The 16,463-nt window shown below is 33.0% G+C and overlaps 1 protein-coding gene across 1 annotated transcript; it reads left to right on the top strand.

Annotated features, from left to right (window-relative positions):
• The first annotated feature begins 13,202 nt into the window (after nucleotides 1-13,202).
• LOC112737939 (probable glutathione S-transferase parA) lies at nucleotides 13,203-14,436 on the top strand. Its single transcript, XM_025788100.3, has 2 exons — nucleotides 13,203-13,724; nucleotides 13,839-14,436. Exons 1-2 carry the CDS (start codon nucleotides 13,407-13,409, stop codon nucleotides 14,184-14,186), a joined length of 666 nt encoding a protein of 221 aa, XP_025643885.1. The 5' UTR covers nucleotides 13,203-13,406; the 3' UTR covers nucleotides 14,187-14,436.
• Nucleotides 14,437-16,463: the final 2,027 nt, after the last annotated feature.

Raw genomic sequence — 16,463 nt, 5'->3', positions numbered from 1 at the left:
TATAGTTCTACACAAATAGAATTATGTGAACTTAAGTTCACCTATAAACACTATTTTACATTTTATATGAACTTAAATTCATCTTGTAACACTTATTTTTACATTTTATTGGTTCAGCCTTAAGTATGGGCTGAACATTCTACAGGGCATTGAAGGTGAAAACAAGAATTCAAAGAAATTGCTGAAGGTAATTTAATTGCTGATTTTCATCTCTTTTGTTGTGCCTATTACTGTTTGAATCAAATCTTCAGCACCCATGGCCAACTGTAATTGAATTTTGCATTGTAGCCTCGTAAACATGTTGTTTTAGATGGAACTTCAATTACTTGTTTCGTTGGTGGTTCTTTACTAAAATATATGAGGACTATTCTTCACTTATTAATTCCTATTGTTGTTTTTCTTTTTTCCCTTCCCCATTTTGCTCAGGATTTAGTTACTGAACATGAATTTGAGAAAAACTGCTTGATGTGATTTCTCCAAGTGATATTGGGGTCACTTTTGATGATATTGGGGCTTTAGAAAATGTGAAAGACACCTTGAAGGAGTTGGTCATGCTTCCTCTACAGACAATGCTTGCGAAGGAGACAAAAGGAGAAAAGATTGAAGATGGGGTTGGGAGTTCCTGCTCTTCCATTTACCTTTGTGGCTCACCTTCTAGCAATGGCTGCTATTGTCATGGTCTGGCTTTGGATCATACACTTCAGGGGTGGCTTTTTTCTCCTACCATTACATTGATGAAGTAGTAGCTGAACTGATTTGGGACTGGGTTTAGTTTTTAATACAATCATTTATATATAACACAAGATAATCATATAATATTACACAAGTTGAAGTTACTAATTATTGTATTTGAGTAATAGTTTTTTTAATGTATAAAACAATTATAGTAAATTATATATCAAACTAATTATTGTTTGATTTGTCTTGTAATAAAAATTGCATACTATATTTGTAGGTTTGGTAATAAAAAAGGATTGAAAATTTATAGTGTAGCAATGAAGATCAAGTAAGAGAAAGAAAATTTTTTTTTTTAATTTAACAAGGCTTTTGCCACGCTTTTAAAGCGTGGCTGTATATTTTGCTATGGCCACGCTTTAAAGCGTGGCCAGATCTGCCCTATCGCCACGCTTTTACAGCGTGGCCATATCTCTACCTATCGCCACGCTTTTAAAGCGTGGCCGTATTTCTCACCTACAGCCACGCTTTTCCAAGTGGCAGTTTGTAAAAAAGCGTGGCAAACAAAAAGCGTGGCAATAGACTGCAAAAAGCGTGGCGATAGAGCAACCGCCACCCTTTGATAGGCCACCCTTTCGAAAGCGTGGCGATAGCTCAAAAAGCGTGGCAAAAAGCTATCGCCACGCTTTTTTCAGCTTTTCGCCACGCTTTAAAAGCGTGGCAAAAGACGTGTTTTCTTGTAGTGACATTAAGGGTTTCAATTCTAGTTTTGGTGGTTCCTCTCTCCTTAGTGCTTTTTGAAGGTATCTTCTTTATAGGCAACTTATCTTTCGACTTTTCTTTTCCTTCAAAACTTTAGTGTTATGGAAAATTCTCAAGGGTCCTTCCATAAAAAACTTCTTGAATCAATGAGTTAATTAAATTAATCTTCATATATCTCTTTGATTTACTAGGGTACAGACTCCTTGCGTTGATTGCCACGCATTCTTCTTTAGGATTTGGCATTGTATCACTTGAAAAGAAATTTGTTGGTTTCTCTGTCAATTAATTGGCAATCTGTTCCACTTGCAATTCTAAATTTTTTATGGAGATTTTTTGGTTTTTGAAGTTTGTTTTTGTCTCTTATATGAAATTTTAGGTTTGTTAAACAAACTTAGCAGTGGATTGAGATAGTTTCTCCATAGCAAGCTCAAGAGGATTTTGGAATTGTATTGGATTTACTTGCTGTTGGTACAGAATGTATCCTTGTCCTTGATTCTCAACCAAAATTAGGACAATTTCTTCATCCAGGGAGATATGGGTCATTCTCTAGCCTTAAAAAAATATCTCATGTAGTTTACTTGCTCAATGATGGACTTGAATAACTCACACTTTTCATTCTTATACTCTCCTCCACACAAGTCACACGTAGTAACTTGTGTTTCAATGGCTGAGGCTTGCATTTGTTCTATTTGTTTTATGAGTGAGGAAATTTGTTGCAACATGAGTTTGTTTAGTACTAGCATTGTATCTATAGTGTTCAATTCTATCACTCTCTTGTACACACAAACAAAAGGAGATAAAATGCACCATGTGTAACTGATAAATCACTATTTTATGATTTATCTTGTGCTCAATTGAGTGGTTTTTATCAATTCTTCACCCACTTATTCATATAATTTGCATGGTTTTACAATTCCTTCCTTATTATGTGATATATGTGAAAACATGTTTCCTATGCCTTAAAAATGTTAATTTTAATTATCCTTTATTACCATTCGATGTCGTGATCTATGTGTTAAGTATTTTCAGGCTTTATAGGGCAGGAATGACTTAGATGACAGAAAGGAAACATGCAAAAGTGGAAGGAACGTGTAAAATGAAGTTTTGAAAGAAATGGCAGCGACGCGCGTGCATGGACGACGCGGACGCATGACAAGGAAAACTTCCAAATGACGCGCACGCGTGACCTACGCGTACGCATGACAGACGCCACGTGCAGAAAGTTGCAGAATTCGCCCCCAGCGATTTCTGGGCCCTTTTTCGGCCAAAATCCAAGCCCAGAAACACATAATAGAGGCTGGAGAATGAGGGAATCAAATCATACATTGAAAATTCATTGATTACAGACAATTTAAGGTTTTAGATGTAGTTTTCTAGAGAGAGAGGTTCTCTCCTCTCTCTTAGGTTTTAGGAATTAGGATTTCTATTAGTTTTAGGTTTATCTCTTCTCAATTCCAGGTTCAATGTTCCTTTAATTTAATTTCTCTTCTACTTTCAATTACTCTATTACTTTAGTTCGTTTATTTTCCCAATTTGGTTTATGGATTCCTATGTTTAATTTGATTTTCTATTTAATACAATTTGAGGTATTTCAGATTTATGAATGCTTTCTTCAATTCATGTTATTGATGCTTTTAATTTAATTTAAATTTCTTCTCCCTTTGCTTTGGTTAAGTAATTGGTGACACTTGAGTTATCAAACTCAGCTGTTGATTGAAAATTAGAATTTGCTGATTGATTTGGATCCCTCTAAAGCTAGTCTTTCCAAAGGAGTTGACTAGGACTTGAGGAATCAAATTGATTAGTCCACTTGACTTTTCTTTATTTAGTAAGGGTTAACTAAGTGGGAGCAATAAACAATTTTCATCACATTTGATAAGGATAACTAGGATGGAATTTTCAGTTCTTATACCTTGCAATGGTTTTCATGATAATTAATTTACTTTCTTGTCAATTTATTTTCCTGTTCCTTATTTTAAAAATCCAAAAATATACCTTTTTCCATAACCAATAATAAATCATACTACCCTGCAATTCCTTGAAAGACGACCCGAGATTTCAATACTTCGGTTATAAATTTTATTGGGTTTTGTTACTAGTGACAACCAAAACTTTTACAAGAAAGGATTTCTTGTCGGTCTAGAAGCTATACTTGCAACGAGAACTTAATTATGAAAATTCTAGACCGCGCGAGAGTTCTGTTCGTCAGTAACACCCTAATTACCCTAAACCTTACCTCATGCTGTAAAGCAAAGGTTAATCAAAGGTTACGATAATTCTAAGGCTTATACATAAATATATATAGAAGGAATAATAATTCTAGAAGCCCGATGAAGAAAATAAGCTCAAATACGAAATTATAAGCACGAACATTCACACGAGGCTATGAGCGTAAAAGACAAGATCCACCATGTAAGATAACAAGATATATGTAGTTATATAAGAGTATAATAATCATAAAATACTAGTATAAGCCTGCGGAGTTTAGGCCGACTAGTTAAATACTGATATACAGAGTTTTGAAAGTAAAACAGCTTATACAGTATCTCTCTCTCAAAGTAAGCCTCTAAGGAAAAATAAATACAAAAGCGAGAGAAACTAAACAAAATACTCAAAAGAGACTTCAAGACAGGATAAAGGTCCTCCGCTCTGTCACCACCAAAGCAACTCACCGAGGTGGGTTGCGACCTGCATCTAAAAAATAATAACAAGTATGGAATGAGAACCGGAGGTTCTCAATATGGTAACAGTGCCTAGTAATGTAAGATATAAGACCCCGCGACACCAGAGGCAATCCTAGAGCTTCATATCAACACAAGATTCAAGCTTAAAGCATAACTAAAATTAAAACCATAACTTTAAAACCTTTATAAAATAGGGTAAACTATCTTAAGGGATCTCTAAATATCATATCACCGTTGTCCCACAGCCTTCACCAGCCTAACCGCCATGCGATCCCATCGCCACCGCCTACTGATGAATCCACATTTCATGGTATTTATTTACTCTAATTGGGTGGATTTCATCAACTTTTCTTGCATTTATTCAATGAAATAGCTTGATTTTGTAAATTCTCCATAAATTATGCTCAAAAGTGAAGACATACTTTTTAATCCCTTATTTGCTAAATTTTATTCACTTTAATTCCATTTGATGCCTTGATGTATTTGTTGAGTGATTTCAAGTTTACAAGACTAATATGGATTGAAGAAGTGAGGAAAAAGCATGCCAAAGTAGAGAAATCATGAAAAAATGAAGTTTGGAGCTTTTCAGCAAGTGTGCACACGCACAACCTTATGTGCGTACGCACAAGTAGAAAATAGAAAGTGTGTGTACGCACACGTCTGTGCGTACGCACAAGTCCCAGCACGTGACCTCATTAATGCAATTCCCTGGCAGCGAATTTTGGGCCTCCAAAATCCAATACAACTCATTTCTAAAACTATTTTAACCCTAATCCAAGAGGAGGCAAGGGGGGAGCAATTAGGTTTAGATTTTTCTATGTTTTTGTCTTAGTTTTCTAGAGAGAAAAGCTCCCCCTTCTCTCTAGAATTTAGGTTTTTTTAGTTTAATTTTCTTTAATTTCAGTCTTTAATTCTTGTTTTAATGTAGTTTCATTTATGTTTTCATGCTTTATTGTCTTAATTCTCTTAGTTCTTCTTCTTAATTTCTCTTTTATGTCACTTTTACGTTATGAACACTCTTGTTGACTTTAATTTCATTTAATGCAAATTTATCTTTCCATGTTATTATTGCTTTCTTTAGTTGTTATTATTATTTTCTTACATTTTGTAGCTTTAGATTTTATTTTGATTGCAATTTAATATGCTTTTATTTTCATGTACACCAAGTCACCAAGTGTTTGATAAAAATGCTTGGCTTAGTTTTTCCTCACTCTTGGCTTGGAATTGAGAACTTTGGTGATCGTTGAGTCATTGATATCCATTCTTGATTGATATATTAGAGTAGTTGGTTGATTTGGTTTCCACTAACTCTAAGTCTTCCATTAATAGAGTTGACTAGGACTTGTGGATTGAAATCAATTATGCCTATTTGACTTATCCTTGATGTTAGGGTTGAATAAGTAGGATTAAATCTTCATAATCATCATATGTTTGTGGTCAATGGCTAGGATAGGTAACCTTAACTCTCAATCCATGCCAAGTGGTTTCTTAGCATTTAAATTTCCCTTTTCTTTGATTAATTGTCTTGAGTTTAATTGCTTGGATATTTAGTTATTGCATGCTTATTCAATTCCTTGCTATTTACATTTCTTGCCTCTTGCAATAAACCACCATTCCATCATAGCCAATAATTGAGCACCTCACTTGCAACTCCTAGGGAAGACGACCCGGAACTTCAAACTCCCGGTTTATATTTGTTTTGAATTGTGACATCTTTTGATTTAAACTTTGAATGTGAGAGTTCATTGTTGGTATAGACTATGCTATTAACGAAGTGATTCTTATTTGGATTAATTCTAAACCAGCAATAACTCTCTCAACACCTACCGAGCCTCCTCAATCCAGTAGAAAGCACAAATAATTACATACAAGTAATACACAAGAAATAATCAAGTATAGTAAGTAAATCAAGAAGCAATTAGGTATGTTATACAAGTAGGCATAGTATGAAAGTAGATAAAGCAAGAAACCACATAGAAAATACACATGATGAATGTCTATCCTATTGGTTGTGATATCACATTGTCGGTTCAACTGCCAACCCGACACATCTCCATGGAGATGTCGCCCTTCGGAATCATAATGGGAACCCCCGAGATATGGTGCTCGGAATACCGTCCAAGATTTTGTGTCTGCACACTCTAGTGATCCGAAGGGATGCGAGCGGGATACTCTTGCCACGGACCTCACATCTCAACATAAGCGGGACTAACCACCGCCCTTACGCCGCCGCCGCGACCTCAACAGGCGGGATCCAAACGCCGTCCCTGCTAGGCGCATAGCGTTCAACAATCTCAGTATAAAATAATGGAACAATGGTTTTCATAAATAATTTTTCAGCGCATCAGTAATCCATCATTACTCTTCGAGTCCTAGACTCATCTCAATCATACTCAATTCATAATTCCACCAATTATCATGTCAATTGTTATTACAGTATTCCACCATCTCACCCAAGTTATCCATCCACAATACACCAGAAACTTAATTCTCTGTCTTCTAAACTTTTTATAAAAAATACCGAAATAAATTCACCTAGGACCTTCTCTATGTTTTGACATCCAAAAATAAGCCAAAAAGTCTTAGATGAGTGTCACAGAAGTTTACAAAATTTTCCAAGAAGGTGAAACAGTTAAAAACAAGATTTTTATTGGAAAACAGGGCAGTGTGCGTACGCACAGGAGTGTGCATGCGCACGCCCAGGAGAATTTTCAAGATGTGTGCGTACGCGCAGGAGTAAAATTTTTCAATTCTGTTCGCTCGCACAATGCGTGCGAACGCCCTCAACAGATTGCACCTTCCAACGTGTGCGTGCGCACAAGGCGGTGCGTGCACATATCTTGCAATACTTCGTTGGGTGTGTGCCCAATAGCAGCCACATCCTTATATGTGCGTGCGCACAAGTGTGTGTGTGCGCACGTTTTTCAAAAATACACAGGGTTTATGTGCGCACAAGGCTGTGTGTACACACAAGTTAAAATTTGCCATTGATCATAGTACGCGCACAGCAGTGTGCGTGCGCACACAAATTAGAAAGCACAAATTCTTTAACATCACAGAATTCATATTTCTGACACAAACTTCCAACGATCATATCTTTTTCTATAAAATTCAGTTTCCTTCAAAATCTATATCGTTTTAAAATTTTTTGAATTATCTTTAATTTGATATAAAAATCGTTCAATTTTAAAAACTGCAACTCAAGATATGATTCGTCAAAATTCACTAAAAATCTATTTTTATCAAAATTTACTAAGTGCTCAAAACTTCAAGATTTACAACCAAACCAAAGCCTAGTCCATCTCACCATAAAACACTACTAAATATTATACTTTACCCTTCCATCACATTTCGACCAATTCAATACCTCTATCAATCAATTCCACCTTTATAACCCAACAATTCTATAATTTGCATCTCAATAATCAATATTAACAACATGCACTAAATTCCATTACTCATAAGCTTCATTTATCATACCTCTTCATAATTTTTATCTCAACACATCAAAACCATCACAAGCATTAACATCATCACACATTATCAATTTAACAACACCATCATGCAATCTCAAATCCAACAATCAATTCAATCCAAACCAAACCTATCCTATGGGTCACTAGCCTAAGTATCCAAAGATATTATATATTACATAGAAAAAACCGAAACCATACATTGGCTGATTTTCAATATGTACAAAACACCAATTTGAGTCCAAGCAAGCTTCAACTCACCAACAAGCCACCAATTCAAGAACCAATGCTCCAAATTAACTCCAACAAGTGCAAGAACTTAACTAAAACCATACGAATTTTCATAAATCAATACCTAGGGTTTTTAAATACAGAAATTCACAAAGGCAAAGAGTTTCCTTACCTTGTCTGATGGTGTTTGGAGACATAAACCACCAATAGCCCAACCTTAGAGACCACCTAATCAATTAAAACACAAAGATTCACTCAAAACCAACACCCACATTTTTGAATTTCTTAGGACAGAGAAGAGGAGAGAAAATTTCGAGATCTTACCTACACAAGTTAGATAGAACTAACGGGCTTGGCGAGAGCTTCGCGTAGCCGCTGACAACACACAAATCGAAGCACCGTAACTCGAGATATGGCCGCCGGAAGTTGTATGTGAATAGTAACTTACTCTCCCCTTTCACTCTCAACTCATGCAGCTGCACACTTGTGCTTTAGTGTGTGTTATGAGCTGAATGGCCTTCCTTTAAGCTTATATATATGTTGGGTTTGGGCCCAACTTGGGTCTATTCTAACCTGTTAGCATTTTTGGTCCGTTTGCCCCCCAACTTTGGACCAAACCTTTAAAATTTGTATCCGATTTTTAAATTTAATTATTTTTCTAAGTTTTTCTACTATTTTTACTTCTCTTACACAGTACCGGACAGATTTAAGCCGGTACTACCGGTTAATTTACCAGTACGTGTTTTTATGCAATTTTCTGCAAAATATTACATTTTCCGACTCAGAAAAATCTATTAAGTCCAAATATCATATTTATATTTTCTAATTAATATTCTAAATTTTTGGACCCAATTCAGACAATTAAATTATTATTATTTAAAGTTAATTAATCAATTAATTAATTCGCGATTCTTACATTCTCCCCACCAAATAAATAATGTACAAAAAAACTTTTAAGTTTTATTCCCTATATGTATTTGAATTTCAAGTTTGATGTATATAAATAATATTTAATAAAATATTTATGTTTATAAATTTTAAAATTACTAAATGTGTCAAGTTCTAAAATAATAATAATAAAAATTTTTATATGATACTATGTACAATACTTCTTGGAAAAATAATTTCAATCAAGAAAATAATTTTACTGTGCATAGACTTCTACTCATTTTATTATTATTATTTGTCTTTGAAGAAAATGGTAAGGACATATAGTGAATATGTTTGCCTTGCTAATAGTACAAGTTCGTATACCATTCTCAAAAGTAATATATATTTTACACATCTTGTACCAAAAGAAGAATATGTTAATACTATTATTGGTTCAGTAGCCAATGTGATAGAAGACTCCGGAAGAGCAATAATTTTATTTTTCGGAGAAACAAAATTCATAATAAATAATACACTGCTATTGTCTACCAAGTCTCTAAGGATCTTGTTGAGTTTTAAAGATATTCGTCAAAATGGATATCATATTGAAATAATGAATGAGGAAAATTATGAGTACTTATGTATCACAACTCATGATTCAAATAAAAAGGTTATGTTAAAAAAGCTTCCCTCACTTTCATCCGGGTTATATTATACTAAAATTAGTGCAATTGAATCACATGTCATTGTAAACCCGAAGTTTACCAACCCAAATGAATTTATAATTTGGCATGATCGATTGGATCTTCTAGGAACAACCATGTTGTGGAGAATTATTAAAAATTTTCATGAAAATTCACTAAAGAACTAGAAGATTCTTAATCTAGTGAATTTTGTTGTGCTGCATGTTCTCAAGGAAAACTAATTTTAAGGTCATCACTAGTAAAGAGTGAATTTGAGTATCCTGAATTCCTAGAAAGGATTCAAGATGATATATGTAGATATATTCATCCACCATGTGGATTTTTAGATATTTTATGGTGTTAATAGACGCATCTTCGAGATGGTCACATGTGTGCTGATTGTCTTCTCGCAACCTAGCGTTTGCGAGATTACTTGCTCAAATTATTCGATTAAAAGCATAGTTTCTAGAAAATTCAATCAAAGCAATCTGTCTTGATAATGTTGGAATAAGCGTTGAACATCCAGTAGTTCATGTTCACACACAAAATAGGTTAGCAGAATCACTTATTAAATGCCTCTAGTTAATTGTTAGACCCTTACTTATGAGAATAAATCTCCCAACCTCGGCTTAGGGCATGCTATTTTACATGCCGCAATATTTATTCGTTTGAGACCAACACATTACCATCAATTCTCTCCTATGCAATTAGCTTTTGGCCAGCAGTCAAATGTTTCTCATTTAAGAATATTCAGGTGTGCAATATATGTTCCCATTGTACCACATTCTCACACCAAAATGGAACTCCAAAGAAAATTGGGGATATATGTTGGATATGATTCTTCCTCTATAATGAGGTATCTTAAAATACGAATTGGAGATGTATTTAAAGCTCTATTTACAAATTATCATTTTGATGAATCAAAATTTCCAATATTAAGGGGAGAGATAAGCTTCCTAAGAAAGAACTTAATTAGAATGCATCATCCTTGATCCATTTAGATCCTCGATTAGGGCAATTTGAACTAGAAGTTCAAAATATTATACATTTACAAAGAATAGAAAATGAATTGCCTGATGCATTTTCTGATACGAAAAGGATAACAAATTTTATATACCAGCTGAAAATGCTCCAATTCAAATTGATGTCCCAAGCAGACAAATGGCCACCAAAATAAATTCACGTCAGAAGCGTGGTAAGCTTGTCGGTTCCAAAGACAAAAATTCTCGAAAAAAAGAGATAAAATCTCGATAAATTATGTCTTTACAGGAGAAAATGGGACCGAAATAAGACAATTGTCAATGAAATATTTACATATAATGTGGCATTAATGTCATGCATGAAAGTAAGGATCTTGAGTCAAGAACAGTCGAAGAATGTCGACAAAGAAAGGATTGGCCAAAATAAAAAGAAGCTATGAAGGTTGAGTTAGACTCACTTGCAAAATGTGAAGTTTTTGGACTTGTAGTCCGTATACCAAAAGATGTAAAACTTGTTGGATACAGATAAGTATTTGTGAGAAAACAAAATAAGAAAAATGAAGTTGTACGCTACAAAGCTCGACTTGTGGCACAAGATTTTTTACAAAGGCCCGGTATAGATTCCGAAAAAATATATTCCCATGTAGTGGATGCAATAACATTGCTTTATTTGGTAAGTTTGTCTGCATACTATAAACTACATATGTATTTAATGGATGTGGTAACAGCCTATTTATATGGATCATTAGATCGTAATATCTATATGAAAGTTCCTGAAAGATTAAAGATATCTAAATCATCCACTGAATATTCACAAGGATTATACTCAGTCAAATTGCAAAGATCTTTATATGGTCTAAAGCAATCTGGATGAATGTGGTATAATTGTCTTATTGAGTATCTGGTTAAAAACGGATTCAAGAATGATGATATCTGCCCATGTGTTCATAAAAAAAATCTACATTTGGATTCATTATAATTGCTGTGTATATTAATAATTTAAATATCATTGGAACCCCTGAAGAGATTCCAACAATTATAAAAGCTCTAAAAGAAGAGTTTGAGATGAAAGATCTCGAAAAGACTAAATTTTGTCTCGACCTACAGATCAAACATACAAAAAATGAAATCTTTATTCATCAAACAACATACACAAAAAAGATCTTGAAAAGATTTTATATGGATAAGTCACATCCATTAAGTACCCCAATGATCGTAAGGTATTTGGATGTGGAAAATGATCAATTCCCTCCTAAAGAAGAAAATGAAGATATCCTTAGTCCTGAAATACTATATGTTAGTGCCATTGGAGCACTAGTGTATCTTGCTAATAATACACGACCTGACATATTATTTGCGGTGAATTTACTAGCAAGGTATAATTCCTCTCCAACATGAAGACATTGGAATGGAATCAAACAAATTTTTTGATATCTTCAAGAAACAGTTGATATGGGTTTGTTTTATCCATATGAATCCAAGTCACAATTAGTTGGCTATGTAGATGCTAGATGCTTCTCTGATCCACACAAAGAAAAATATCAAACAGGATACATATTCACATATGGTGGTACAGCTATATCATGGAGACCCACGAAACAGACAATAGCAGCAACCTTCTCTAATAATGCTAAAATACTAGCGATATATGAAACAAGTCGCGAGTGTTTTGCCTCAGGAGTTTGATCAAATATATTCTGCCATCATGTTGACTAATTGATCATAAGATAGCTCCAACTGTCTTATTTGAAGATAATACAACATGCATTGCTCAACTTAAGAGTGGATACATCAAAGGCGATAGAACAAAACATATTTCTCCCAAATTCTTCTTCACTCATGATCTTCAAAATCAAGGAACAATTGATGTCCAACAGATCTGCTCAAGCGATAATATGACAGATTTATTTACGAAGTCACTTCCGAAATTCTCCTTTGAAAAATTGGTATATCAGATTGGGATGCACCGATTTCGAGATATAAAATAATATCGGCAAGAGGAGGAGGCTTTACTATTTTTTTCTTGGTATTTTTTTTTTGGATTTTTCTTGATAAGATTTTTAATGAAGCAGTCCCCATTACAAAAGATATTATACTCTTTTTTCTTTACTAAAATTTTTTTCAATAAATTTTTTTAATAAAATTTTAATGAGACATAATCCTAAATAAACATAAAAAAAAGTATTGTGACATGATAAATGTCCATTTAATAGCCTATGACTTTTTTCATAAAATAAACTGTTCAATTTTTTCAAAGGTGGGAAGTTCAGGCTTTCAAAAAAGATTATATTTAATAAAATTTGAACGAAATAACTTTCTACATGTATAATAGAGAAATAAATTCTAAGACAAAAATATACAACAATATACATACAAAAACACTTCTCTATCTCTTTCTCTTTTATACTACAATATATATAATATTAATAATATTAATAATAAAATTTTTTATTTATATTTTTTTATTTTATATTTATTCTCTCTTATTTATTTATTTATTTATTTATTTATTTATTTATTTATTTATTTATTTATTTATTCAGCTAATAACTGCTTAATGACCAAAAAGAGATGTTTCTTTTTGCGAAGAGCCTCCTTGTCTTTTTTAAATGGGGAGTGTTAAAGTAAATAATGACTATCTTAAATAATATGAATAATCATTAATCAAACAAAAATATACTATACCTTTAAATTATTTATCTAAATTTTAATATTAAAATAACTATTCATACACTTAATAAAATAAATATCTAATATATCTATTATTCACATTGTTTAATATTTTTATTGTCTACTTATATTTTTTCTTTATAAATATCGGGTGGTTTTTTCTCAATTTTAAGCCTAGAGAATACGTGTAAACACTAAACACGAAGCATCTGTAATCTAGTGTGTACAAGGAAGAACGAGAAGCTCCCAGAAAATTACACAACCTTCACTCTCCAATTGCCACCTATGTTATAAATAACAGACTTGTTCAATAGTGGAGAACTAGCTAGCATCTTCGGCAGACTGAACCTTGCAAATAGCCTCAACTTGAGAGCAATAATGGCTGACGAAGTGGTTCTACTAGATTTCTGGCCAAGCCCATTCGGCATGAGGGTCAGAATAGCTTTGGCGGAAAAGGGGATCCACTATGAGGGTAGAGAAGAAGACTTGAGCAACAAGAGTCCCCTTTTGCTGAAGATGAACCCTGTCAACAAGCAAATCCCTGTTTTGATTCACAACGGAAGACCAATCTCCGAATCACTCATCATTGTTCAGTACATTGATGAGGTTTGGAGCAATAACAAGTCCCCTTTGTTGCCCTCTGATCCTTACCAGCGAGCCAATGCAAGGTTTTGGGCTGATTATATAGACAAAAAGGTTGGTTCATATACAACTTTATTTTGTTATTTTCTGGTATTGATTTTATTTTTCAACTTTGATGGAGATTACATTTATGAATTCATGACATTATTACTGTGTGAGATGTTTTAGATTTACTCAACGGGGAGATTGGTGTGGGGAACGACAGGGGAGGTTCAAGAGAAAGCAAAGAAGGAGTTGAGGGAGAGCTTTAGGGTGCTTGAGAAAGAGTTAGCGGAGAAGACTTATTTTGGGGGAGACATGTTTGGTTTGGTTGATGTGGCTCTCATTCCCTTCTACAGCTGGTTCTATACTCTTGAGACCACTGCCAACTTCAGCATCACTGAGGAATTTCCCAGGCTTGTGTCTTGGGCCAAGCGCTGCATGCAGAGGGACAGCGTTTCCAACTCCGTTCCTGATCAGTACAAAATTTATGACTTCCTTTTGGACCTTAAGAACAAGATGCACTCAATTCAATGATCACCATCCATACATTCATTACTGTAAAATATGCATCAGCCATAAATCAGTTTATCATTTTAAAATGATGAGTCAATTTTGCTTTCGATTCAAACAAATGTTTTTGTTTTCGTCTGCAAACGTTTAAAAGTTCTGCTTCTGATGTAAGATTTAGTTCAATGCGTTGTATGTTCGCGTTAAGGATTCTGTTTCTCTGGCTAATTCTCCCTCTTAGCTTGATGTTAATAATAGTTTTACCCACTTTTAGTTCTGTGCAGAAAGATATATATTGATGGATTTTTCTATGTTGCAATCCCTTCAAATAAATTAAAGGGTAAAAAATGTTTTTTATCTTTAAAATTTTAAAAATTATTTAAAATTATATTTAACATTTAATTTATTTTATTTTTAATATTTCAATAAATTTTAAATTTATTTTCTCTTATCAAATTTTTAATAGTCAATTGTTTTAATTTTATGTTTAATTAAAATTCTAATTTTAATCCTATCCCACTAAAAAACCTTAGTCTGATTGGTTGACTCCAAACCGATTCCTCCCTCAATCCCACCTTCTATCATCTCATCTTTATTTTGTGTTACTTCAGTTACCACCTCCTCTCTAGCATCAACCTCCTCAACAAACAACAACGAACATTAACAATTATGGGTGGCAGACAGTCCAGACACGCATGCCCGGCTCGCCAAAAGAGTCCGTCTCGTTCTGTCAAAATTTCGCTATTTGGCAGACTAGTTCTTTTTTTACGTGTGTCTATTTAGGCGATCACAAATTTTTATTTTATTCTATCTAACGACGGATTGGCATGGTGGACTAATTTCTCCAATTTTTTTTTAAAAAATATTAAATTATTAAATATTAAAAAATATATAATTTCATAAAATATCAATAAATTTATAATTTTTAAAGACAAAAAAATTATAATTTCTAAATTTATATAACAATAAATATCTAATAAACATAATAAATCAAAATTTTCAAAATAAAATAATAAAATTTTGCCTAAAGAAAACAAATATTTTTAAAATATATAATTAAATATTGTTCAGGTCTTTAAACAATCAGACATAATCTAAATTATAACTTAAAATAAAATATACAAACATTCTAAATACAAGTATAAAAGTAATGTTTCAAATTCAATTATTATCTTAAATTTAAAAATTTGCTGGACAAGTCCGTTCCGCTCTGCCTCGCAGAAACTTGTCAAAATCCGTAGATTAGATGGTGCGAGTTAGACAGTCTTTTTTATTATAACAGTTTTAAATTTCTAATTCGATCCGTCTTTTTTGACAAATTAGCGAGCCGGCCTGACAAGTTTCGGCCTATTTATCACCAACACTCACATTCTCACAGTCAGTATCACTAAGAACAGGTCCAAGTTAAGAAATAAGGGGGCACTTGCCCCATAGAATGTAAAAAATGTATAATTATATATAATAAATATAATTGTTCCATTGTTATATTATTTTTGTCTTCACAGTCAATTATAAATTATTATATAATCTTCGTCTCCATTTTATTTTATCTTGTTAAATTTAAATTGGTATCAACACTAAAATAAATAAATAAATTGAGTTAATAAAAAATTAACAAACAATGATAATACAATTTCTGAAACCGACTAATTAATTAATTATCAAAATAAAGATTAATTTTTAAATATAAGTAAAATTATTAGTATTTTTTGTCATGTAAATTAAGTAAAGATAAGAAAGGATATTATTTATATATTAATTAATATTTTTATTTTAAAATTATATATTTTTTATGTTTATTCTCAAATGATCTTGTTTGTAACAACTGCATATTCTTAATAAATTTCTTATATCATAAATATTATAACAAAAGTCTGTTAGAATTTTACATAGTATTTTACTAGAATTTCTGCATAGCACCTATTAGGGTATTTACATCAACAAAATCATAATTCAGATCAGACTCTAAACTATGGTTTAACCAGTGAGAGTAACAAGATGGAAGAGCCACCTAAGGATCAACATCACAGGTTCGAAGGGAGTAGTGATGAGGAGGAAGAGGTGGTCATTCTAGATAAAAAAAAAAGACATTTCAGATGGGATTAATGAGTGCATCAAAAGTTTTTATGGAAGGATTTTTGCCGATAGATTCTTTTCCATTGTTACAATGGAGGGTGCCATGACTACTATAGGGGGAGACTGGAGGGACTCAGGGTGACGGACGTTGGAAGAAATCAATTTTAATTCTTTTTTAGAAAGGAATCTGATGCACTGCGGGTAGAGCGTGGCTCTCCTTGGCTTTTT

The sequence above is a fragment of the Arachis hypogaea genome, chromosome 13 (assembly GCF_003086295.3).
Source record: "Arachis hypogaea cultivar Tifrunner chromosome 13, arahy.Tifrunner.gnm2.J5K5, whole genome shotgun sequence".
NCBI classification, from domain to species: domain Eukaryota; kingdom Viridiplantae; phylum Streptophyta; class Magnoliopsida; order Fabales; family Fabaceae; genus Arachis; species Arachis hypogaea.
The sequence above is the reverse complement of the archived record's forward strand: the minus strand, read 5'-3'. Positions and strand labels throughout refer to the sequence as shown.